The following is a 27,466-nucleotide window of genomic DNA, read 5'->3' as shown; positions in this document are numbered from 1 at the left end:
ATTCCAAACGGTGACACCAAATTAAAACAAAAATATGCTGCCTGGTGTTAGTATAGTCAGAGTAGTCAGAGCTGAAAGAGTTACAAGATGAAATAATAGGTTATGAAGGGTGAGAGCAGGAGCATTGCCATGAGGAAGATAGATAAGAGTGGAGTGATTTTTTGAAGGATGGGAGGCTTGTGATAGTACGAATAGAGGGAGGAAGGGAGTTCCATGGCGTGCTAGAGAGAAGGACAGGAGGTTTTGTCCAGGAGGGTGGTGGGGTCTGTGTATTTCTATAAGGTTTTGATTGTTTGATCTTAGCTGTCTTTGTGTGTGGTGCATTTTAAAGGTAGAAGAGAGTGAGGGGCAGAGGGATGGCTGGAAAATCAGTTTGTGAGCATATGTGAGTTGGGTATATGAGAGGTAGTTGGGTAGTTCTAACCATTTTAGTTGGTGGAGTGGTTCACAGTGGTGTATAGATGATTTGTTAGAAGTGGCAAATTTGGCAATTTTATTGTAACAAGAGGATAGTTTGGTTTTGAGGGAAGATTGGAGGTTAGTGAGAAGGGGTGCTCCATAGAGGAGGGAGGGTAAGAGAAATGTAGTTGAGAGTGTAATTTTGGTAGCTGGGCTAAGAAAGCGATTATGACGGTAGAGCATTCCAAGTTTTGGTGTGTTTTTTTATGTTTTTAGCAGATGGGAGTGGAATTTAAACTGGTCATCGATTTGGACTCCTAATAGTTTGGTTTCTGATACAAGCTCAAGGAGAATGTTATTATGGCTATAGATGGAGAATGATTTAAGATCGATGTTAGTATTTTTTGATGGGGTAAATATCATGAGTTTGGTTTTAGTAGCATTAAGGGCTAGATGGTTGTCTTTCATCCAATTTTCAGTGGTGGAGAAGGCTTCCTGGGTAAGCTTTAGTAGAGTTGGTATGGATGAGGCAGTGCAGATGATTGTGGAATCATCTGCATACTGAATGATATTAGCTTGAGGGATAGCGTGATAAAAGTCATTAATGAAAATATTGAAGAGAAGGGGGCCCAGGATGGAGCCTTGTGGGACACCTGTAGGGGTATTTAGAAAGGAGGAAGTGGCTTTTTTCCATTTGACTGCTTGTTGTCTGTTGGAGAGATAGCTGTTAAACCAGTGGAGTGAAGTGAGAGAAAGGTTTAGATTAGATAGTTTAGTAAGAAGTAGGTTATGGGATATAGTATCAAAGGCCTTGGAAAGATCAAGAAGAGTGGTAGATACAATGAGTCCAGAATCCCTAGCTTTGTTAACAGTTTCGAGGAAAGATAGAAGGGCTGTCATAGTACTATGATGGGGTCTGAATCCATGTTGGGTGGGGGTTATTTGATTGTTGTCCAAGAGGTGGGGAAATAAATATTTTTTAAATAAATAAAAAAAATGTTTTATAAGTAGATACTAAATATTATGGATCAGAAAAAAGATAGCGTGAATGTATATCAAATTAGTAAAAGTAATGTTTACATTCTGAATTAAAACTGTCATAAATAAAAAAAATGAATGTACATATAAACACATGGAAGTCAAGAACTGGCAGCAGGTAGGAAGACACATTTTGGCATGTAAGCAGATACAAATGAAAAGCTACAATCAATAAAGAAAATAAGCAAGTAACATAACCAAAAACTACATGAATGCATTTCGTTTGGATCTATGTTAAGATATCAAGGATAACGGCATACGGCCTGCTACCTTTTCCAGGTTACACTCCCCAGCCCTTTACATTCCCACCCACTATGCCAGCCCTGCTTAAACAATCACAGAGTGGCATGCTTTGGAATAACTTTTTTTGAAATGAAAGGAACAGTGTATATTCTTACTATTTATTTGTTACTTAAGCACCTATTAAAACAGTAAACCATAAAGTAGCCAAAGATATTTGCAAAGATTGATGTCTACGTATATATAAAAAAAAATATTCTGAAAAAAGTTTACTGAAGCCAGCTTGCTCCAAATGCTTCAGGCTTCAATCTACAAAGTATTAAACTGAGAAGCTTTCTCCAAAATGAATTTCTAGATTACTCTGATGCAGTTGCACTGCACTTGGAAACAGTAGTCCTATTAAATAGTTCTACTAACGGAGCTGTGTCTTACATGCATCACAGAGCTCAGCGTATGCTGCTCACTAAAAATGGCTCAATTTATTTATTTATTTATTTACTTACTAATTGACATTTGATTACTGGGAAAGTCCAACTGGGTAGAAGCCTATTTTCAGTGAAGGCCTGGGAAGAAATGCTCTAAATTATTACAAAAACATTTTAAGAACAATAATAACTTTACAATCTTCAAAAATAAAACAAAAACATCTGCAGTTTAAATAATTATAACAAGTTAGACAGAATATAAAAACATTGGTTAAGAATCGATACAAGGGATATGACAATCATTTAATATTTCGAGAAATTCTAGACAGTCTGTAGAGAAATTAAAGTAAGTTAGTCTAATACAAATAGGAATTGCAATATGCAGTGAGAGAAAACAGGCTTATGGTATATTTAGAGAGAAAGTCAGGGAAGAGAATTAGATAGCAGTAAGGAAGTAAGTGAAAAAGGAAGAGAAAAGAGGTATAAGGAATGAAAAGGTATCTGTTCATATTTAGGGATATAGTTTATCCTAGTTTTGAGGAAGAACAGAGCCAGATATTAGCTAAGAAGTCTTTCAGCATGGTTTTAAAATATGGGAGGGAGGGTATAGACCTGATGGATACAGGTAAGGAGTTCCAGGCCTTAGCAACCTTGCATGAGTACAGACAATGCCCAGCAGATTTGCTAGGTTTGCAGACATACAGGAGTTTTTGGTCACTGGATCCCAAAGACCGACTGGGAACACATAGGTGTGTAGAATGTTCTTTTAGTGCTGGACAGGCAGATGGATGCTGGATAATTTGATAGGTGGTAGGAAGTTGTATATATGTTAGCTGATGTGGCAGTTGTAACCAATTTAGGCTTTTCAGTGTTATACAGTGGTGGGTTATGAAAGGGGTACCGGCTGGAAATTTATCAACTTTAATATGGCGTTATTTATGTTTTAATTTTTGTGAAGCCTAGAGGTTAGTAAGGATAAGAGCACCAAAAAGAAGAGTGGGGAGGCGATAAGTAGTGGCAAGTGTAGTTTAAGTTGTGTCACTGAGAAAATTTTTGGCTCTGTAAAGCATCCCTAGTTTTTGATGAGTTTTTCTTATGCAATTTTGTATGTGCAGGTCGAATATAAGATTATCATCCATTATCACCCCTAATAGTTTCCTAAGAGAAGTGACTTCAATGGTCGTGTTATCAAGAATGAGAGGACTTTACATTGTTTTTTTTTTTTTGTTTTTTTCATGACTGAGGGATTTAGGGGGAAAAAGTAGTAGTTTGGTCTTTTTGGGTCAAGCATGAGTTGTGAATTACAAAGCCATGTTTCAGTGCCTGTTAAAGCTTCCTAAGTAATTTTGTGGAGGTGTATCATGTTTTCAGATGTGCAAATGAAAGTGGAATCATCTACATATTGTATTAAGGTGGCCTGTTGTGTAGAAGTATAGAGGGTGTTGCTGAAAATGTTAGAGGAGAGGGTGACCAAGGTGCAAAGTCTTGTGGTACACCGGTGGTGACTGGGAGGTGAGAGAGCATGAGGTGCCATTTTACTGACTGATACCTATTGGTTATGTAGCTTTTGAGCCACAGAAGGGTGGGCTGAGAGAGACCTAGTGAGGACATTTGAAGTAGAAGTTTTCTGTGACAAACTCTGCTGAAGGCTTTAGACAAGTGTAGAAATAAGGAAGAGACTAGTTTGCCATTATGTCCAGCTTTATTGACAGTATCCAAATAGATTAGAAGGGTAGTGCTAGTACTATGGGAAATATGAAAGCCATGTTGTGCAGGATATACAAGCTCCTGCAGGAGATAGTTTAGAAATTGTTTCTGAATACATTTTCAAGTATTTTGGCAAGGATAGATAAGATTGCTATAGATCTAAAGTTATTAGTGTTTTTTGAATTTCCTCCTTTGTTCAGAGGTATAATGTGGGACTTTTTCCAGAGAGGTGGAATGTGAGATTCAAGGACTGAGCTATATATAACAATTGAGACTGAATAGGCAATGCTATTGGCTTCTGTTTTTAGGTACTCGCTTGGAAGGTCATCAGCTGAAGAAGAGCATAGTGTAAATTTGTTTGAGTAGTTTTATACAAGATGTGGGCACAGGTTTGAAGGTGACAGTAGATGTGGTGGTATGTGGCTTTTGGGCAGGGTTGGGTTTAGATGTTGAGGAATCCTTGGTTAGAAATGCTATACTATCTATAAAATAAGAGTTGAACTGTATTGCATTTTCAAGTGGTGAGTTATCGGGAGAGGGATTTGGGTTACATTTTTGGTCAGGGTGTAAGATTTCTTTAACGGGTGTCCAAATTGTTTTAGGGTTGTGTTTAGTATTATTCTGAAAATTATTATAGTATAGTGTTTTGTCTTGATTTATTTGCTTTTTAGTACGATTGTGAAGCATTCTGACGTTTTCAAGATATTGAAATGTTTTATATTGTTGCCATTCTTTCCATGCTTTTTCTCCATCCTGCATTATCATTCTACTCTTTTTGGATAGCCAGCTTGCATTATTTGTTTTCAGTCTCTTCCTTCTAGGAGGTGCAAAGCTATTTAGGATATTTAAAAAAGTTGTACTGGATTAAATTACAGCATCGTCTAAGGGGAGGATTTTCAGGAAGTTTCATTTAATAGATGATATTGTAGTAATGAACATTCCTGGGTTAAACTTGGAAAGGTTACGTGCTGTTTTATAAATATGCTGTTTAACTGGATGTGGGAGATGTCTAGTCGCATAGACTGGGAAATTATCACTGAGAGAATCTGACGTTGTACCTGTGGTGGAGCATTTACTAGGGTCTGATACTAGGATCCAGGCTAATAGAAAATCTGATGTCCTGCTATAATGTGTGGGGCTATTAATTAGTTGTGTGAAATCATGTAAGTTCATGCTGCATGTAAGGGAGTTACAGTTTATCTTCAACCAATTAACACTCACATCACCAAGTAATATTTACTGATATCCAATGTAGGATATCTTCCAATATAGCTGTATTGGTGGCAGGAGGATATAAAGGACAGTAATGCATATTTGTTTATAATTGTTTCTTTTGAGGAAAGCATTAAGACTCTGCTGAATTGAATTTTGGAGTCAATTTGCAGTAAGGGGAAATGTGGTAGGTATTTAGAAATATTAAAGCAATACCACCATCTTTCCTATTTATACGGTCTTTACTGATGATATTATAGCCAGGTGGTATAACTCTGGATTCATTTATGCTGGGTTTAAATGAAGTTTATTTACAGTCAGTATATCAAGCTTGTGTTAGGCAATCCAGGCAAGTAGTTCAGCAGTTTTATTTCTTATATTTCTAACATTTATTGCAGCAAGAATTACCTCACCAGGGTTGGGGACTGACAGTTGGGTTGCAAAAGTTTGAGGGAGAGGATTATCTTTGTGTTCAGGTGGGGCCAGGATTAGGTTATATATCTCCGACTAGAAGAATTTTAGTATATTAGGGAATTATGCACACTTGTGCTTTTTAGAGAGGATTTTTGCACTTAATTTTGTTTTGGTTTGAATTGAAGTGCAATTAATCAGCCCATATTTGGAATAAAGGTGAGGAGCAACATTAAATAGGTTTGGTGCAATGTGTGGAGAGTGTAAAGAGGAAGTATGGATAGCTGGTTGGGAAGTGTAATTAACTGATGTTGTTCTGATGAAGTCTAGTTCTTGTAACAGATGAAAGCGCTCAACTGAAATAAAACTTTTGTTCTGGAGCACCTTTGTCATCTTTCTGGTGGTTTAAAGTACAAGCTGGTTGTACAAAGTTGGAGAGATGTTGAAAGATATTATCGAGTTATGGTAGAATGAAAAATGGAACAGTAGGAGGAGAAGAATGTAGGATAAGCTGAAGAGTAGTATAATTAAGTACAGGAATCTGTATGTTTTAGGTATCAGGTAGTGGGGAAGTAGCAATGAAGAAGAAAAAAAGACGTTGCAGGGCAGTAGGAGATTCAGTGATGGTGGATTCTGAAAGCTGGAAGTGGATGGATAAGGACAGAAGTATTTTCTATAAAAGGAGAGGTAGGTTGTCTTGGTATCTTCTCTGGAATGTAAGAAACAGAGGGATATTAAAGGCTAGAGTATAATAAAAAGAAGTTATGTACTTACCATAACATTCCATGTTTGTAGTCCATCTCGCCTATATTCTTGCTGGATGGGTTTGGAGCCGATATTCGGCTCTGACTCAGCCTATACTAAAGCTCGAGAGCTTTTTACTGGCTCGAGGCTAGCCCATATCCCATGGTGCCTCATGGCAATTCCTCAGATCTAGTTTGCAAGAAAGTAATAAATAACTATCAGGTAATAATAATAAGAAAAAATATGTAAAAATACAGGAAGGGATTAATAACATAATCCATTCTGGTTGGACAATAAAGAGCAAAGTCAGGCAGCCCCAAAATGAGGTCCACTAGATCCAACACAAATGGGAAGGGGGTTGGAGGAAGGGACGCAAGAATATAGACGAGATGGGCTAGAAACATGGAACGTTATGCTAAGTACGTAACTTCTTTATGTAATGTAGTCCTATCTCACCATAATTCTTGCTGGATGGGACAGCGTCCCTAGCACCTTTATCCCGGGTGGCTCAAGCGAAGAGACTCTTCAGCACAGTGGACCCAAAGGATGACCTGTACCGGGAGGCCAAATCCAATTTGTAATGAGTGACAAACGTATGTGGTCTTGCCTAAGTAGCTGCTGCAGAAATAGTATCAATTGGGAGCCTAGATCTAAAGGCGCATGACGTAGCTACAGCCCTAGTAGAGTGACCTTTAGCTTTTAATGGTAATTGTCTACCAGCTTGTTAATAAGCAAAGGATATGCAATCCGAAAGCCATTTTGAAAGAGTAATTTTTGAAACAGGTAAGCCTTTCCTTTTGTCAGAAAAGGAAACAAAAAGTTGATCAGATTTCCTGAATTCTTTGGTCCTGTGTATACAGAATCTGAGTATCCTATGGACATCTAGCTGGTGAAGTCTATACTTTGATTTATTAGAGTGGTTTGGAAAAAACACAGGAAGCTCAATGGTAGTATTCAGGTTGTGTTCTAAGCATACCTTAGGGAGAAAGGAAGGGTTTGTCCTAAGAGACACTCTATCCTTGTGAAAGATAATGTAAGGAGATCGAATAGTTATAGCTTGAAGTTCTGAGACTCTCCTAGCCGATGTTATAGCTACCAAGAACAGGGTTTTCCATGATAACAATTTTAAGTCTGATGATGAGGATGGTTCAAAGGGTGCAGACATTAAAGATGAGAGGACTAAATGTAAGTCCCAGGGTTCTAAAGGTTGTTTTATTGGGGGCCTAAAAAGAAGAACTCCTTTTAAGAAGGTTTTACAGAGGGAGTGTTGCATGATTGGATTCCCCATGAAACCAAAATGGAAATTGGAAATGGCAGCTAATTGAACTCTAACTGTAGCGGCTGCTGCACCTTCATGAAAAATTGTTGTTAGGAAGGATAACATGGATTCTAAAGGAGCTGTATATGGATCTAAGCCCCAGTTCATGGTCCAAAGGGAAAACCTTTTCCATTTGCTAGAATATAGTTTATGAGTGGAAGGTTTATGGCATGAAATTAGGAGGTGTTTGACCATTGGGGATGAGGGAATGCACCTGGCTATACGTGGATTTGGAGCAGCCATTCTGTCAATTTGAGGGTGTGGATGGAGGGATGGAACTGTTCCAATTGATGAATCAGGAGATTTGGAGATGGATCCAGAATCCATGGTTCCTCCAAAAGGTAGGGCTACAGGAAAGGAAACCAAAGTAGTCAACGCCAGTAAGGAGCAATGAGGATCAAGGAACTCCTCAACTGCCTTGCTTTCTGTATTACTTTGGGTATGAGTGGAAAGGGAGGAAAGGCATAGTGAAGTCCCGGGGTCCAATCGTGAACTAGAGCATCCCTGGGTGACATCCCCGGATGGGGAATGAGGGCAAAGTAGCTGCTGCATTTAGTATTCAGGTGAGTGGCAAATAGATTGCAGCAAGTCTGGCCCCATTTGTGAAAGATCTCTTTTGCAATCATTGGATTCAGGGACCACTCATGGGGCATCAGAATTGCTTGGCTGAGTTTGTCCGCTATTACATTGGATTTACCCCGGATATGCATTGCTATCAGGAAGCATTGTGTATCCATCACCCATTTCCAAACTTTTAAGGCCTCTCTGCAAAGTGGGTAAGACTTGTTTGATTATGTACCACATGACAGACATGTTGTCTGACTGAATCGCAATCATTCCAGAGAGAAGGGAGCTGTGAAGTGCTTGCAACACATATAGCACTACTCTCATCTCCAGAACATTGATGTGCAAGTGGTTCTCATGGTTTTGCCAAGTACTGTGGACTGTCTTTCCCAGATAATGCCCCCCTACCCTATCTGGGAAGTGTCCGTGGTCAAAACTGCTTTCTCTTGGGGAGAAACAAGTGGGCGACCTATGACAAGTTGTTTCGTGTGTAACCACCATGTCAGATCCCTTTTGCTTGCGTTTGTTATTAATATCTGGTGAGATAATGGAAGGCCTTGCATCGACCATTGTGCAAACAGCATCCATTAGAGAATCCTCATATGTAGGTGAGCAAGAGGAACTAATAAGATGGTGGAAGCCATAATCCCAAGGACTTGAAGGACTACTCTGGCCCGGACTCTTTGTTTGTTTAATAAGGATCTGATCTGACTGCATAGAGATTCCACTCTTTCCTGTGTTAGCTTTACTGACATGGTGGTTGTGTCTATTTCTGAGCCTAGATATACAATATGCTGCAAGGGAGATAAGACTGACTTTTGCAAGCTGACAGTGATGCCTAGGCTGGTGCACAAGGATAGAGTCTCATCCCTAGTTCTTATGAGTTGATGCTTGGTGGTAGCAGTGAGGAATCAGTCATCTAGGTACGGAAACACCTGGAATCCTTGACATCTCAGGTGACCATTACCACTGCCATGCATTTGGTAAACACTCTGGGGGCTGCAGTGAGGCCAAAGGGCAGTGTTATGAACTGAAAATGTCTGGCTCCCAGCTAGAAGCATAAGTGTCTCCTGGAGCGCCTGTCCATTTTGATGTGGTAGTACACATCTTGGAGATCGATTGAGTGCATCCAGTTGTCTTTCCCAATAAAAGGAAATATCGTCTGCAGAGTGACTATTTTGAACTTTGATTTTCTTACATGCTTGTTGAGCCTGCTGAGATCTAGAGCTGATCTCCAGTCCCCTGTCTTTTTTGGAACTAAAAAGAATATAGAGTAAGTTCCGGATCCTACTAGCTCTGCGGGGACTTCTTGGATGACTCTTTTTTGTAGCAACGAGATGACCTCTGATGTTGCACAATCTAGATGGATGGGTGGTACGTCTGGAAGAGACTGGTTTGTTGGGGTTTTGGAAATAAAGGGAATCAGGTAACCTCTAGATATTACTGTGTGTACCCAACAATCTTGAGTGATAGTTAGCTAGGTGCTTGGGTACAGCAATATACGCCACCTGACTGCCTTCAGAGATGGACAGTTGGGCAACCCCTCAGGGTCGATGGAAGAGACACTCAGATAAAGTTTCTCTGTCTCCCTGATGTTGCGGACCTCCTCTGCTGTGAGGGAGGTGTCTTCCACTATATCCTCCCCCTCTGCCCCTGAGGAAGGGTTGACCTTGTGCCTGAGGAAAACCTGTTTGGGATTTGCGGAACCACATTTCCCTCCTGTATTACCCTTGGGATAGGGTCTGGATGGGAGAGAGAAACGGACTCCAATGGCAGATAAGGTTTTTCCTTCCTGCTCGCACCTATTCATAATCTCTTTCACTTGGGGTCAAAAAAGATGAATCATCAAAGGGAATGTTAGTGAAGGAAGACTTGAAGGATTCCGTAAAATTACACAGATGCATCCACGAATGTCTCCTGAGAGCTATTCCTGCTGTAGCTGCCCTGCTCACTCCATCTGCCGCATATGAGATCAGCCTCATGGAGGAGTTAGCTACGGACGTAAGGGTGGAGAGCTGCGTGGAAACCTTGTCCATAGAGCTATTGAACCCTGGAGGGTATCTCCTAACTCTTTCAGGAGATCCCTCTGAAAGCGAGTGAAATGAGTCAGGTAATTCTGCGATCTTAGTGTAAATGCCGCTGAAGAAAAAGTACACTTCCCGTACCTATCCATCATCCTGGACTCCTTGTTAGGAGGGTGGATATTAGAAGTCTCAGATAATTCCTTCTTGGTGGCTGCTGCTACCACCATAGCATCAACTGGAACTCCCTTGCTAAGGAAAGTCTTGTCCTTAGGTGCTGTCATAAATCTGTTTGACCTCCTTGGGACGGCTTCCACTGAATCTGGAGAGGTCCATGCTTTCCACAAAATGACCCCCAAAAGTTGGTCATGGTGGTGTCACCCAAGAGGTGGAAGGTCAGGAGCCAAAGGCCTCAAGATACACTGATTCATCCTCAGTAGGGTTAGAGGTCTTCCAATCACCCCTCTGTCCAAGGATTTCTAGGATGTCAGAGAAGGAGACATCCTCAGAAGGAGATCTGGAGACCCTTCTGATTCCTCTAAATCAGTGTCTGATGTGGCAGACTCAGGGGAGTCTACATGTTTCCTCTTAAATAACCTCTTCCGAGGGAGTTCTCCAGTGGGATAATCTGGGGAGGTCTTGGAAGAGGGGGAGCTACCAATGGGGGTTACTTGGGCCTCTGGTTCCCTATGCTGTGGGGGTGGCAGGGGGAAGAGGTTGCTGCTTGCTGCTAGTGGGACACAGGTTCCAAAGGAATGGCTTTGGCAGAGGATAAAGCCTTATCTATAGCTTTGAAAGCCCCCCCCCCCACTCCAAAGAAGACCTCCGCTCTGAGGGGCAGATGGTCGACTACTAGCAAGAGGGAACAGCTCCGAAGCAGAAGTGGGAGCTGAACTGAGTCAAGTCGAGGCTCCGAGAGGGAGGGTTGGTTCAGAAGAGAGTCCAGGGTGACTGCCCCCCTCAGAGTCAACATGAGCAAGTCGTCTCCCAGTACCCTCGGCTCCAGACTGAGCCATTAAGGATAGAGTAATTGGCTCTGAGGAAACAGGCTGAATCCCTGGAACTAAAGGGTCGAAGACAGAGGAACCTGAAGTAATAGGGTCTAAGAGTGAAGCAGTCAGAGGAGGAACAGTGATCGGTACGGGGGACGGCTCCGAGACCTTTGGGTCTGGAGGGGTCAATTTTCTAGCCAGAGCTGGATCCAAAAGCAACCTCTTCACCACCCTCTCAATGTCCTCATCTGATAGGGTCCTGGAGGATCTGGTGGCAACTGAAGGAGACCTCCTTCTCTCCAAAATAGGAGATACAGTCTCGATTTCAGGCAAAACCTTCATAACTGAAGACTGTCTCAGAATTGATGGAATAGACTGCACCGAAGATGAAACAGAGTTGGAACAGGAACTCCTTGGTTCCAACGCTTTAGACTTTTTGGTCGGCTCCAAAGTCAGGGCTGATGATTTCCTCTTTGAAGATTTTGGAGCTGTCTGACCAAGTTCCACCTGTTCCTGGAAGGAACTGGTCATGAGACCCCTGTCAATAAGCTTTCTTTTCCTTTCGTTTAACACTCTTGTACTAAAAGTGTGACAGAAGGTGCAAGGTTCCTGAAAATGGGCTTCGCCCAGACAATATACGCAACTGGTGTGTGTGGCTGTCTGTAAGAGACATTTTCTGCGCACACCTGTCGCATTTTTGAAGCCCGAAGGGCGATGATCCTTGTGATCCTTATCTTTATCTTTAGACATAGTTAAAGACTAAAAAACAAGCGTGTAAGGAAGAAGAAAGTTTTGTTTTTTTTATAACAGTCACACACACACAGGGAGGAAAGGCCCTCTTACTTAAATGGGCATATGACCCTTTAATTTAAATGGACCGTACAGTCCTAAGGGGGGGAATAGGGGTTAAAAACTTTCAAAAAACAGACGCACAATACAGAAGAAACTAAGATATATGTATATATATATATATATATATATATATATATATATATATATAAAACAGAAAAAGGACTAAATAAGTAAAAAAAAAAACATTCTACTTAGCCAACGAGCCAGTAAGACACAACCTCAAAGCTTTCATGGCAAACGAGATCTGGGGAATTGCTGTGAGGCACCATGGGATAGGGGCTATCCTCGAGCCAGTAAAAAGCTCTCAAGCTTTAGTATAGGCCAAGTCAGAGCCAAATATCAGCTCCGAACCCATCCAGCAAGAATGACGGCGAGCTAGGACTACATAACATTTTATAATAATGCAGTCAAAATAAGAATAAATGAGAGTATATTTGGGGAAAAGAAGATACACTATAGAATCAATCAGTACTGTTAGGAAGAGCTGTGATAATAAATGGATATAGTGCAAAACAGTATGGTATGGAGAAAGATGGTTAGGAATGGGGCTAAAAATTAAATAGTGATCGGGAAGTAGGAAACAAGAAATATAAGTGTATCTATAAAAGTATTAAGGTTATTTGGGGAAGGTTTTCAAATAAGAGTCACAAGTGAAATGTGTATCTAGGAAGTATAACAGTAGAGTAAGAGCAGTGGATGATTACACTCCGTCAGTAACTGCATGCTGATCATTGTCTGTTTTCCAACATTAATTTTATGCCCACAAACTGTTACAGCCATTATATAATGCCCAAGATCCTCATTATAACTAAAAAAAAAAATCTTGCTACAGTAACTCACCGGTTAATGCAATGGGATAACACTGCTGTTCCCTGAGCCAAGAGTGCAGGCATCCCTCCTCATTTGAAATTTAAATATATCACCCTGGTGTCAAGTGGTGGTACAGTGGAATAACATACTCATGTGAGGGTTGGAATCCTTTTTACTGCCTTAAAGTATCATAGATTCATAGGTACTTACTAGGCTATTGATCTGTCAAGCTGTTAAGAAGGCTAGCCACGCATTCCCATGGTAGTTTTTAGTCTTTGTATTTTGCATATAAATAACCCAAAAATCCCCTGAATGGGTGTTTATGACAGCAGTGGGTTGCGAGGGTGGCCTAATGGTTAAGATGTTTGCCTTGCAAGCACAAGGTGCAGAGTTTGAGTCTCACAAGGGATAATTGGCTAGGCTTAAAATGACTTGCAAGGGCTGTTAGCTTAGTACTAATCTATAAAACAAAGCAAAGCCGAGTATAGTCAGCTTCTCACCCTAAATGAGACCAATACATTTATAGCCAGAACAAAGCAATTAAAGAGATGCAAGTAAAACAGGTTGTCTGTCTTTTCCTGAGTCTAAATAACTGGCATATGCAGTACAGTCTACTGGTCAAGCAAAAGGGGACTGTGGCCAATTTACTAAAAGGTCCCTTAGAGTACACAGACTATTTCACAGAGACTGTCAGTCATGATGTGGTCAAGCAAAAGGGGACACTGGCCAGCTTACTAAAAGGTCCGTTAGAGTGCACAGACTGTCAGCCATGATGTAATATATCTGATAATCACATATGAACACTGAATTTATTATTGTACCATTCTGGTTTTCACTGCCCTCATAAATCAAGGATGATTACACTCAGTCAGTAACACTAAACAAAATTTCAAATTTCATATCCTTCAGTAACTGCATGCTGATCATTGTCTGTTTTCCAACATTAATTTTATGCCCACAAACTGCCACAGGCATTATATAATGCCCAAGATCCTCATTATAACTAAAAAAAAAATCTTGCTACAGTAACTCACCGGTTAATGCTATGGGATAACGCTGCTGTTCCCTGAGCCAAGAGTGCAGGCATCCCCCTCATTTGAAATTTAAATATATCACCCTGGTGTCAAGTGGTGGTACAGTGGAATAACATCCTCATGTGAGGGTTGAGGGTTTGAATCCTTTTTACTGCCTTAAAGTATCATAGATTCATAGGTACTTACTAGGCTATTGATCTGTCAGGCTGTTAAGAAGGCTAGCCACACATTCTCATGGTAGTTTTTAGTCTTTGTATTTTGCATATAAATAACCCAAAAATCCCCTGAATGGATGTTTATGATAGTACTGGACTTGGCAAATGTGTAATAGGTCTGACAGAATAATAATCTGCTGAAGCTTTATACATGAAGCAGAGTTTTTTGATTTAGGTCCTTGATTGTTTTAAAAGAGAAAACATTGTGGTTGTTCCAGTTGTGAACTTGTGACAAATCTTTGGACAGGTTAATATAGAAAAGGGCATTATACTCAATGATTGGTCTAATGAGTGCTGAGTACAGATGAATGATTAAATTCCTGAATCTTCATGCAGTATTACTGGGTCTATTTTCAGGGGCATGTTGTCAATATAATAGTTACAATGGGAGTCATATTTGTCTTAGGATATGATTATACACTTCTTGGCATTTAGTTTTAGTCCATGTTTTTTTATTTTATACTGTTTTACACATTCCAGTGCGTGGCCAGCATTACTATAAACATAATGCATGTTCAATGTCTGAGGAGTTGCAGCCTTCGTATGTGTTGCACGTATATCTAGTCTTTACGTGCGCTGCAGAGCTAAAAAACTTAGAGTAACTCTGTACTCCACAAGAGAGGCAATAGGCATCTTAGCGACACCATCGGGATTCTGTTTGATCACGTATGTGAGCTTTCTGAAGCATGACTGTAATGCTTAACCGATCTTTACAAGACTTCCGGAAGTTGACAGTTTTGTGTAAGGCGCAAGGATGCAAAAGCGTTTCAGAGCGGAGGTCTGTAGCTGCCCTCGGCGCCTGTCAGCAAGCCTTGCTTTCCGTTTACCTGATATCGCCGGATTCTTCACCTCACAGTTGCTTGGAGGATTGTCAGCGTGATTTTTGGATTGCAGGGAGGAGTTCAGTCATGCTGGGCTAGGGAATTGTGTGTTTCCTGGGGCGACGCAGTCCGTGGGTTGTTGATAGAGCCCCGTGTAGGTTGCAGCAGTATCAGGTGTTACGGCCAAAGGAGACCCACTTGGAAACCTCTGTGAGAGGATCCGTACCTACGTACACGTGTTTGTCGCCAACAACAAGAGAGAACATTGAGACTTTTGCACAGGTAAATGACTGAATACTTGTTTGCTCAAATTAGTATCAGTAAATTTGTTGAGATTTCCAGCAGGTTCATGAAAAGCATTGTACTGTTCTGATATCTAGCTATAGAGGGGAGTCGCTAGCGATAATATAGCTTCAGGAGGTGGGAACTTTGTTGAAAGCCTTAATAAAGGCTGTTTTTGCATCATTTTGAGAATTAATCGAGTATCTCACTTCGTTGCTATAAAATATCAGGTTGCAGGGATATCGCATTTGAAAGCGTATGTTTCTTTTAATTAAATCTGCGCAAAACGGAGCCAGTTTTTGTCTGTTTTCCTTGATACTTGCAGGTAAATCTTGCGAAAAAGAGATTTTGTGCTTGTTCCAGACTAAGGATTTATGTTTTTTTGCTGCATTTAGTATTTTTTGTGTTACTTGGTAGTTGAGCAGCTTAACATAGACTTGACGGGGGTCTGAAGTGTCTTGCCTTCTCCGGAGAGCTCTGTGAGCCCTTTCAATGATAATTTCGGGTATCTCACCATCAATTTGTAATAGAGACTCGAAGATTTGCTTTGCAGTAGTAATTAAGCTTTGATTATCATAGCTCTCAGGGATACCTCTAATCAGAATATTGTTTCTCCGACTTCTTGCCTCCAGATCTGTTATTTTCATTTGGAGTTCTGTTATAACTGTGGATTTAGCACAAAGCTCTTCAGTAAGAGTTTGAATTTGAGATTCATTTGTCTGTGTTTTTTGTTCAAGAGTGCCCACTCTTTCAGCAATCTGAGTGACAGATTTACTAATGCTTGAAAGTTGTTCCGAAAAGTTCTGAATGGCTGCATGTATGGGTTGTAGGGCCTGTTTTAGTTCATCCATGTGGAAGCCAGAAACCTCAGTAATGCCACTAGTGTTTTTGTTAAGTTCCAGATGTTGTTTATTGGTTTTTTGCCTTTTTGAGATATTCTCTTTTTCTGGTGAGAAGATTATCGAAGACTTAGCTTTTGTTGTCTGTGTTTCCATTGTAATAGGGTCATTTGAAGGTTTTTGCTGTCTAGCCATGTGGTCTTCAGAGTGCTGCAGTAGATTGAGGCCTTCTGGATCACAGTAAGTACAAGACTTAGAAAGCTGATATAGAATATACAGTTGATTTAGGCTCTTTTTTATAGCTGCAAGTACTGTATGGTTTGATTTTATGATGCTGGAGTCGATTCCTTTATTCCATAGAGCGTCCCGAAGCTTTTGAAAGGTATAAAAAACTGAGGTATGACTAATAAGGTAAGGAGCTCAGTGTAAATGCAGTTCACCAGGCGACCACCATCTTGGAATGTCAGTCCATGTTTTTTTTATCCCTGGTGTCTAGTCCCCACCCCCCATCGTCTTTCTTCCTCTCTCTCTCTCTCTTTGTTTTTTTTAAGAAATTCATGCTGTTTAATGGTCCCCTGACTCAAACAATCTTTTTTTTTTTCTTTTTAATAAAGGCCTTACAGTATTGAATATAGAGTATCCTTGGTGACTAGTGTTCCTACCAATTTACATAATACTGATGAAGTATCCCTGGTGTCTAGTGCTGCCCCCTGACGGAAGTAATAATGAAGCAGTATCCCTTCTGGCTAGTGCTTTCCCCAGCTATATAATAATAATAATGAAGAAGTATCCCTGGTGGCTAATGTTCTCCCCCAAAAATGTTGTAGGAGTTACTTGTTAGTCTGGGGGGAGTGCATGGGTATGACAGCTTCCTCGCACACATACATATTCAGACATCCATTCCATCCACCCACACATGCACGCGCATACACACACACACACACACACACACACACACACACACACACACACACACACACACACACACACACACAGACACACACACACACACCCTCGAAACCTGATCGCACTCACAGATGCACTCACACATTCACCCTTACACATACACCTAACCCACACCATCACTAACCTCTCCACTGCGACCTCCCAGGCAGACACACATTCACACATACACTCACACATTTATCCTTTCATGTTCCCTCATGCACATTTTTAGTCTGTTTTCTCAGCATACCAATACTACCTGTCCAGTAAACTCTCTGCTACTTCTTCAATGATGGATGAACATGACCTTCTGGCCTTGTTTATGAACATGAGTCACCATGAGAAGCTGTGTTAGCTTACACAATTGAGAGATTCTTTTAAATGGCTTATCCCAACCAGTTCTGACAGAGAAATCTTGCCTAATTAGCATATGCTTCTCTCCCAGAATGCCTCAGTATCATTTAACATAGATGCAGAGACAGCCAACCATGGTGCTGCATGTCTTCATGTTTCAGCACCACAGTAGTGTAGTGTTTGGATCAGAAATGCTTACTGCGAGGTGTACATCTCATGTATACCTTACAGTTACCTTTCTGAATCTGGTCCAGTCTGTTAATTTAGGAATTTGATGCATGCATACTCTTACATATGTTGGCCAAGGTAAACAGTCAGTGTAGAACTGATTTAAAACAGACTGTTATACCTAGTTTTTCTAAGTCTTATATGCAGGTCTGTACGGCTTTCATCATGCAGGCTCTAGAATTGGTAAGATTTTTAGTCTGTTTTCTCAGCATACCTCTCAGCCTCTTAGTGCAAGAAATCTGGACAAAGCCTGAAAAAATGGGAGAACAAAGGCCGAAAAATGGGGACACTTTTTAAATATTGCTCTTATAAACTTAGAAAGTTGCTAGAGTAACAGGGTATGTGTTAACATACATTTTCTGAAGGATTTGAAGTCAAACTCAAATGTATGTCTTTATTTATAGACTTAAATCCTCGGATCATCCCAATGATTTGCCAGAAGATCACAAATTTTACAAGGAATAAACCAAAAATATGAGGAAAAAATCTGGACATTCTGTGAAAATCTGGACAGTTGAGATATATGTTTCTCAATATCCTGTAGTTCATTACCATTTGCAGCATTGTTGGAACATATTGTAGAATGGATTATAAGACAAACAGTGAGAAGGGTGGAAGTGTAACAAGTGGATAAAGGCAAGTAATACAAATGTTGCAGTATAACAATACACAGTGTATTGACATAGTTCCTGCTTTAAATTCTATTTGGAACAAAGCTAAAATTCTTATACTGGGAATCATTAATATGCTTCATACCAGCAAATTTTAATCAGGAGTTTCTGTCACAGAATCTGACTTGCATTTATACAGTTTCACAAGAATTCATAGGATGTATAAGGCTGTTCGACAAGAGGTCATGTGTGTCTTGCTAATAACAACCCTTAGGTTCTGTCAACCCTTTCAGTAAGAACAAGGTCTGCAAGTCCTTGAATGTATTTTAGGACACCATGGAATCACACTCCTTGACATGTAAGGGGAGTCTATTCTAGAGGAAGGGGAGTTGCTGAATAATGAACTTCTGTCTCCATTTTGTTTTGCTTATTGCCTGGTGTAAATTGAGAACTCTTTTTCTAGTGTTGGCTACAATGTTTAATAAATCAGGAAAGAAGAGGTCAGGGATAATAGGGCCCCTGAGGGCAGGGAAGATAAGACACAACTCCCCCCAACAGCCTATGCAACATGAAATAGCGAGATAGTGATGCTAGCTTTCCTTGATAAGTAAGATTTTTGAGGTTCAAGATCCTTTTTGTTAGGAACACCTGTGGGTTTTTTATGCGTCTAGTGACATATATGCTAAAGGATGGACTACATTCTATGATGGGTTTAACCAGCGCAGAGTATAGGGAAACAATAACTTCTTCGATCTTAGGTAAAATGACCTTTGTGATTAATTGCGAGCTATAAAAGGATTTTCTGACTACAGTTGCTACATGGTGATCGAAGGAGATGAAGACATGGAACCAGGCTGTCCACATCCCATAATAACAAACCCACTGGAGAGTGGCATGCTGTTGAAGGAATTGATTGTTTTCCAAAGTAGATGTTGCTGCATTTCTTAGCATTTCCTTTGAGCCCTTTTCTGTGCACCAGAAGTTAACACAGGTTAGTTCCATTTGAAAGGTGTTATTATTCCAGGTTGATCTAACTACTATAGCCAGATTACAATCTTCAGATAACTTAATTAGATAGATGTCCTTGTTGTCAGTGTTTAGAATGGGGAAATAGTACCCGGGGAATGCCCCGCTGGTCACGTTTTCCTTAAATGTGGAGGCATCACCAATCCTGACAAAGTAGTTTCTATCCTTGAACTAGTTTTCATTCAATCTTACCACACAGAAAGATTAATGTTTAAGGCAACTAACTTGTTAGCAATCTCTTCATGTAGTATGGTGCCAAATGCCTTTAACAGACCCAAGTAGGTAGTGTGAACAGTACAACCACTTTCCACTGCCTGTGTGACCTTTTCAAAGAAGCACACAAAATTTAGTAGGCACAGTCTACCTTTAACAAATTAAATTATTGTGGTTCAAGCTTGAACAAATTTTTAATTTCCTAGTTATGAGGTTAGTGATTATGCATTCCATGGCTTTACAGACAAGGCTAGTAAGGCCAATAGGTCTGTAGTTTCCTGGGTCAGTAACAGGGACACCCTTATGGAGGAACACCACTACAGTGTGTCGTGACTCAGGAACATATCGTGTGGGAAGGCCAAAGTTAAACAATTTAAGGATGGGATCAATAACAGCGTACTTGGCACTATTTAATAGCCAACCTGATATATTGCTGGGACCCTTTGAAGAGGTGTTTTTGGTCTTGGACAGGGTTTTTTGTCCTACCTTTAGTTTTATTTCTGCAAGTAGCCATGTTTGTCACACTAGAATTTCAGAGTAAATATTAATCGTATACATTTCTTATTGGATCATGTCAGAGTTATTCTACTTTTAACCAACAATTTACACCCACTTGAAACAGTGAAAACTAGAAAATGGGTGTAAAGCAAAAACACACATAACTTAGTACACAAGGTGTAGGTTTAGAAAAAATAAAAACTAACTCAGTAAATGATTAAATATAGCAATATAAGTAGGTGTAGGTATGAAACATTTATCAGTAGAAACATTTATAAATATGTGCATGATGTTTACATGTGAGAGGCAAAGACAATGAGATCTAAACCAAAAAGCAGTAAGACATTGTGAAATAAGCCAGTTTGTACACCTTAATAATAGTAACATTGTTTTGTCTAACTTTGTAATCAATAGACTACAGATAGAATACTTTGTAAGAGTAAAGGCTGACAAATGAACATACACAGGGCTTTGAAATGAGAATGGTATGGACCATTGAGAGGTGATTCAATGAAGCATACTTAAATATTTTACATTTATTAAAGTGCAATTTTGGTAAATACTATATTTAACACATTCAGAATAATGTATTACTTTGGGTCCTACGAAGTGATTCAATTTTATCATGCATCTTAAGTGTTTTCTAAAGTTGTTCTTAGTGTTATGAAATGTAGTAAATTATTTTATGAAGATTTATGTAAATATAATTGAGACATTGATATATTAAATGTTGACAGTGACAGAATGTAGGACATGAGCATGTTGAAGGTGCCCCAAAACTTTGATAAGCTGAATGGTGGTCATAACCCAGGCAGGATATAATCCAGTTAGCTTTCTATGCTGTAACATTGATCCATTTGTCCATCTACTGTTTTGGTAAGTTTTACTTACACAAACAAACTATGTTTTTCATTGCTTTATTGATATGATGACAGTGCATGTATTGAAATATTTAAATCAATTTGCTTGTTTTCATTTATCCAGTAATTTAGTTTTAACTAACAATCGGATGTGTTTTTTAAATACTGGAAATCAATAAACTAGTTTATTTCACTGAATATACAATATTTCCTCAAAACAAAATCATATATCTATTTATCATCTTCCATCTTTTGTTAAAGTCATTACAAAGTTTGTTTATGGGCAACTGCATGTTTATTTGAAAAGTAACAACAGTTTTACTACCTGCCAAAATAGAGTTTATCTAAGGCATCACGTTGAGTTTCATATTGCTAATGTTTACAATGAAAAACTGGACTGTAACAATTTTATGGGACTTATTTTGTGATGTTACAGTATCTACTTTGGCCTTTGTGGAAATAATGCATCCTAAAGCCATCCCATGGCAGATGATATGAGGTTACGTCATGCCTTGCCTTCTGCCCTTCATCCAAACATATGCACTCTCAAACACATGTCCCCATGGATGGCTACAGTGGAGCCTCAGCTTTCACAGTCACATGTGCACTCTCATCCGCTTCCCTATTAAATGAATGAAAAGTCTAAGTGTCGAACAGCCAAAAAAATTAAAAGGCCATTCCTCGAAATGAGTATTGTGGGGGGCTACTCCTCCCACACCCCCGCTAATTATATATATATATATATATATATATATATATATACCAACTCTGAGATTGCACTACAGAGAAGAAAGGGCAAAATTTCCAGCCTTCACTGTACCGCAATCTTACAATAGCGATATTGGGGAATGGCCTTTCCATTTTTTTGGCCATTCGACATTTACACTTTTTGTTCATTTAATAGGGACCCTCACATCCACTATATTGCAAGCTGCACATCTATGCCATCAGTAGCATTATAGCACACCAGATCATCTTTTTTCTAGTACTCCAGCCACTAAATGTACTCAGATCAGATTCAAGGCCTTACTCATCTCTGCCACAGAACTGGGGATGGTGCTGGTACTTTTATTATCTACCTGTAACAATGGACATTCTGCAGGCATTGGTCTTGTGAAGTTTAAGTCGTTCTCCTTCTTTACTGTTGAATTGCCTAAAGCATGCAGACATTATTATGCAATTTTATTTGCAGGTGATTGTGGACTATTTGCAGCTGGCACCAATCTGGTGCTTATCACATCATTTCTCTAGTCTTGATTTTATAGTGTACAATAATGTTTCTACTATGAACCACCAACTTCCTAAAAGCCAAGGAGTCAAAAGAATGAAAATAAATGCCTGAAACACAGATGAGAAAAACATCAATTTTAATTATTTTTTATTGGGGGAAGGCAAGTCCCCCCCCCAGATGCACCAAGTCCACCACACTCCCCAAACTTATATACGCCAACTTGAGAAAGGCAGAAATATACCAAAACAAGAGAATCAGTGAAGGTCACATTTAGAAACAGGATCAGCAATGATTACTTTAGCAGCTTTTAGCAGTATGCCTTGCACCTTTTTTATAATACTGACACTCCAGCAATTTCCCATCATGCCATACCTCTCAACTGCCCAGATGATAGCAGATTGTTGAGATTTTTGCCTCATATTTTTAGTCTACTTCTCATAAAATGTGACAAATCACTGAGGACTGAAGTCATTAAATAATGCCATACATTTGGGTTTCAGACTTCATATCCTCCAGAAAATGCATGCCAACACAAATCTTGCTATTCTAGCAACATTCTAACTTTATAAGAGGAATATTTAAAATCTGTCCATATCCCCCCATTATTTTAGGCTTTGTCCTAATTTCTTGCAGTAAGAAGTTAAGATGTATGACTCATGTTGCTCCTGTAGGGGAAAGCTTAAACAATGGCTGAAAAGTAAACGAATGCCAGTTTTCAAATCTGGTCAACAATGTCCATTTACTACATTTGTATGATGAATTACTGAATGAATTTAAGTTTATAAATGTTTGCTTAACTGGATAAAAACAACAATTTTAAATATCATAAGATTTTAAAATCTAATATCTAGATGAAAAAATAAACACAAGGTCAAAAATGTGGACTACTGAACATTCAGCAGTGCACTGCAAAGCATTTAATATGATAAGGCACCTAAGTATAAGAAAATAAATTGTATAAATATTGCACTAAATTGTTTTCTGTTTCATTTATAGATTATATTTTCAAGCACACCATTGTTTACCTTATGCTCTCTTGAGACCTCAATTCAGCTGTGTATCAGACCAGGAATTAACACTGGCATTCCCAGTTTTGACTTATGCAAAGACCTACATAGACATGGCCTGCAATTGTCTTAACAGGTAAGTTTGACTATAAACAGATCACACGATGTCTGTAAATTTACAGTCCTAAATTCTATTCAAGCAAACTTTAACACATGAAATCTATGTAGCTATGGAATCTTAAAATCAATAAGGCTATATCTATGATAAGTGAGCAAATGAAACAAGTTGAAAATAACCAAACTATATCCTTAAATATAAGATCTTTGTTATCAAACCACTTAATAGTTTTACTCCTCTTTACTGTAACACTTCTTCAGAGTGTATGCAAAAGTTAAAACCATGTAAATAAACATTTAAAAACACTCCAATACAACATTGCAGTACTATCATGTTAAAATAAATTAAAATAATGACAACAGCTTAACTGTAACTGGTTTAATTTGTGGTTTGATATAGAGATAGATATAGACAGATAGATAGATAGATAGATAGATAGATAGATAGATAGATAGATAGATAGATAGATAGATAGATGGATTTTTTTTGAGGTTTGGAAGACATCAGTAAAGAGTGCTGCATTTTTTTCTTAAAGAAAAAGTAAATATTTTACACTACCTTCATCAGAACGTTCATTTTTTTCAATTGGTCCTATTGAGATAGTCACATTATTATTGTCGTTTTCAGGGTTTGAAGATCTCATTCCAGAGCAGACCTGTCAATATGATCTCTATCATTAGAGAGCTCTTTAATGGCAAAAAATAATTTTTCATTTTTTTTTGTGAAAACATGTATTTAAGAAGAACACCTTACCGGCACACATGATCCAACAGTTATATCACAGAGGCTTATTTCACAGTGTGCGTAAACTTCTGGATAATTCCCAACAAACTTAAACATTTGCAGAGAGAACCTTGCTTGCAGGGATAATCCATTTTCTACAACAGATATAGTACTGTCTTGCTTATTTGGACACCTGTTATAAAAATACACATTCAAATATTATCATTAATTTATAGGTTTACATCTGTTAAAAACAATAATATATAACATACATGAAAAAGATGGTTTGGGTAAATATTGCTATTTTTTGTAGCTAGGCAAAAAATTTCATACTGCCTAAAACTGGTTAAAATATTATAGATCTGATGCCTGCAAATATGCTTTATTCTACCACCACACAAAACCCCCTGGTAAAACAAAAGCAGCGTATAACAACTATTCATACAAGCAAAACAAAAATACATCTCTTTCCGATAAATGGCATTATATTTCGTAACAAATTCTGCATGTTGAAGTAGTAAAATACAGCAGTAAATAAACAAATCCAGTTGTGTTCACTTCCATCACAACTCTTTCTTTCTCATTGTGTGTAGCAGCAGTAATCAGAGTTGTCATTTCTTCAACAGCAGCTTGAATTCCAGGTTTAGCTGTGCTGATTTTTACTCTCTGTATTGCATCCCATCTCAAGTCCCAGTCCAAGTCTTTGAAGCTGGAGACTGAAATACAGACTTTATTCACATCTCTCTCAAATCAAAAGTTGCTTTGCACCAGTAATGACAGATTATTTTATCTGTTTCAGTGCCTTCTCTCCTCACCTAACACAGTGATACATATATATGTCCACATGTCCCATCCTTCAGTTTGATTCATTGTTTACTCACAGAATTGAGCTACCAATGCCTTATCTATGTTCTGACATAGAACTTAACTAAATAACTAATACTTCCAAGTATTTTGGTATAGCAGGATAATTCATAGTTCTGCCACATATTGTGCCATTAGTCGTTTCTACTGTCATGTCAGTTTCATCCTGAGAGAGCATTATCACAACTTTACACTTCCCAGAAGTCATCAAAACCCATCTATTATAATATCTAAACTCTGAAATGTAATGCAAGCATCTGGAGTTATTTTACACACATATAAGTAATATAAAATTATAATCCACTGGTAATATGGAAATATTTCTTGAATTACTGGTACAGTACTTGTAAAAGCTCGTCATTTATGCATTTATTCATTCAATGAGACATTTTTTATTAGTGACAGAAATATTATGTTTGTAAACTCTGCAAGTGAACATATTTCATAGTATCACCAAATGACAAAAATGTCCGTACGGAGTTAATGCTCTATTGTAAACAGCAAAAGTCAAATAAGCAAAAACACAACAGTAGAGCAAAGCAATGAAGGGGTCCAAAACGCTCATATAAAACCCCATAAACCAAATAGCTCCAAGTCCATGAAAAACAAAGTAGTCCAACGCTGTCCAATGGTAAGAACGAAGTTTTATTGCAATATAAAAAGGTTAATTTTACTTTTAGTAGCTTCTTCAGACCTCAGTACAAATAAACCAGCAATCTACAGCTCTTAAATATACAAAAAGGCGCCAAACTGACAAATACTGCTTAAAGCTATATTAACCCATATTAAAACACAATCTGTTGCATCAAGACATGTATAATAAAACGCATCATCAAAAGCATATATATGAAGTGCAAATATCACAATGATTAATACTAAACAATATGCACGTGCATTCAATATATAAAAACCTAATAATATTTAAATAAATAAATAAATATATAAAAGTTATAATGTCCACCCTATTGAACACAAACTCTAGTTCATTTATGGTGTCTCAGCCTCCTCAATTTCAATATGAAAATTAGGGTTCCACCTCTCTGTCTTGTGCCTGGTCTGGGGTCAAAAAAGTAATCATAAACATGGAAAAATGATGTAAAGACGTACTGTAAGCCTTAACCCAAGATTCTGTAATAACAACTAAATCAGGCTTATGTATGGACATAAAATCATTCATCTGGTCAGTTTTGCTTCATATACTTTGTGCATTAAATAGGATAAAGGAAAATGGAGATGGACCTGGGTCAGTTTTGATATTACCTTGAAGAGGTGGGAGTAAGACTGGCAAAAGTTTCCAGAGATGTTTGGACAGGTGCAGGATCAGATTATTAAATGATAAATAAGTTAGTAACTGAATTAGATGGAGTGATAAACGTGGTAGGATATGGTAATAGAGGGAAAATGGAGGATATGTATGGCCTGCTTAACTTTGAATCAACAGAATATAGCATAGTAGTATTAAATTGAACTGGGTGAAGTATCAATCAATCAATCAATCAATCAATCAAGCAAGCAAGCATATGTCAAAGGTCATAGTCACAGGAAACCTGAAGGACATCAACTCATGTTGGCAACAGAGGTATCATTTACGTCCACAAACTGGATGCCCTTCTAATCTTAACTGTTTCTTAACATCCTTTCCATGGAAATCATGGCCAAGGGTGGTGACAAGTCATACTTTTGGTGGAACCAAACATCAGTCCTGAACTGATACGACTTACTAACATGAACATCCAGCCAACTCTTACTGCATTCATATAAGGTCGGATAACGTTCAACAGTTATTCCAGTAACTTATACCTTGACAAGACCATCCAGAGCCCATTCCAAAGCATGTAATCATGAGTGTTCTAAAACTCCATGGAATGACTGCAGGCTACATTTGACAACTCCAATGACTACTTACATAACTATGCAAGACTGAAGAGCTGATCTACCATTTTACAGTTTAGACATTATCTGTACTAATCAACTGAATCCGAGGACTAGCAGCCAGATGGAGTCTCATCTCCATATGTTTATCCATAAATCCTGTCTCCTGTCTTAAACATTGAGTGTAGCACTGGCCATTCCTAAGGAGCTGTTCCCACAATACTAAAGAGGGATGATGGCCCATTGCCTTCAACACCTGTGCCATTTTTTTCTGAATGTGTGCAGCCTTAATATTACAAAGGCCTATATCAGTGATTTCAACTTCAGTGATGGACCCAGCCCCAATAAAGATTTCAGGCACTCCCTCCTCCAAGGAAAGCACATTCACTGAGTCTAAGAATTCCTTAAAATGTTTTCTCTAATTTTCTTCAGACACCTTATCAGTGCTCAGCACATCTGTGTATGTCCTTACTTAGCAATAACATATCACAACATATCACTAACTCAGTATTAGCTCTGGGATGACATGCTTTGCATCTTCACCCTCTGGGTATCTCATTTTATAGCTTAGCCACAGACAGAAGTTTCCCAATAAGACCACAGAGTCTGCAGAGGCCACCTCCTTGAACAATTCATCCACTTTCTACAAGAAGGATGAATACTCCATTCTATTTCTTTGGTTTCTAAACACAAATAATGATCAGAGTTTTCCTATCTACAAGTCTTTCATACTTAAGCACCCTTCTCTTAATTATCAAAAGACTTCAGCTGCATAGCTCAGGGTCATGTAAATATTACATCTGTCTCCGACCCTTTCATGGGCAGCTCTAGAAAAGTAAAGAGACTGCCTGTAATACAGAAATTTACAAGAAAGAGTAGAGCGGAAATATACCAAGGGCATCCATGGATGTGAAAATTTAAGTTATTATGAAAGACTAAAATATCTGAACTTGTACAGTTTCTGTTACAGATATCTAAGAGGAGATCTTATT

General features: G+C 38.7%; 1 protein-coding gene across 1 annotated transcript in view; it reads right to left on the bottom strand.

Moving 5' to 3' along the window:
- LOC122816744 (uromodulin-like) overlaps positions 1-27,466 on the bottom strand; it is a gene marked incomplete in the record, with an annotated part of 268,054 nt that overhangs the window by 4,137 nt on the left and 236,451 nt on the right. Inside the window, 2 exon segments of the mRNA XM_044089741.1 lie at positions 23,599-23,670; positions 23,769-23,931. Of these exon segments, the coding sequence (XP_043945676.1) occupies positions 23,599-23,670; positions 23,769-23,931 (235 nt within the window).

Source organism: Protopterus annectens, chromosome 12.part0, assembly GCF_019279795.1.
Source record: "Protopterus annectens isolate FY-2018-M chromosome 12.part0, PAN1.0, whole genome shotgun sequence".
Taxonomy (NCBI): Eukaryota; Metazoa; Chordata; order Ceratodontiformes; family Protopteridae; genus Protopterus; species Protopterus annectens.
This window is presented reverse-complemented; position numbering and strand designations above follow the sequence as displayed.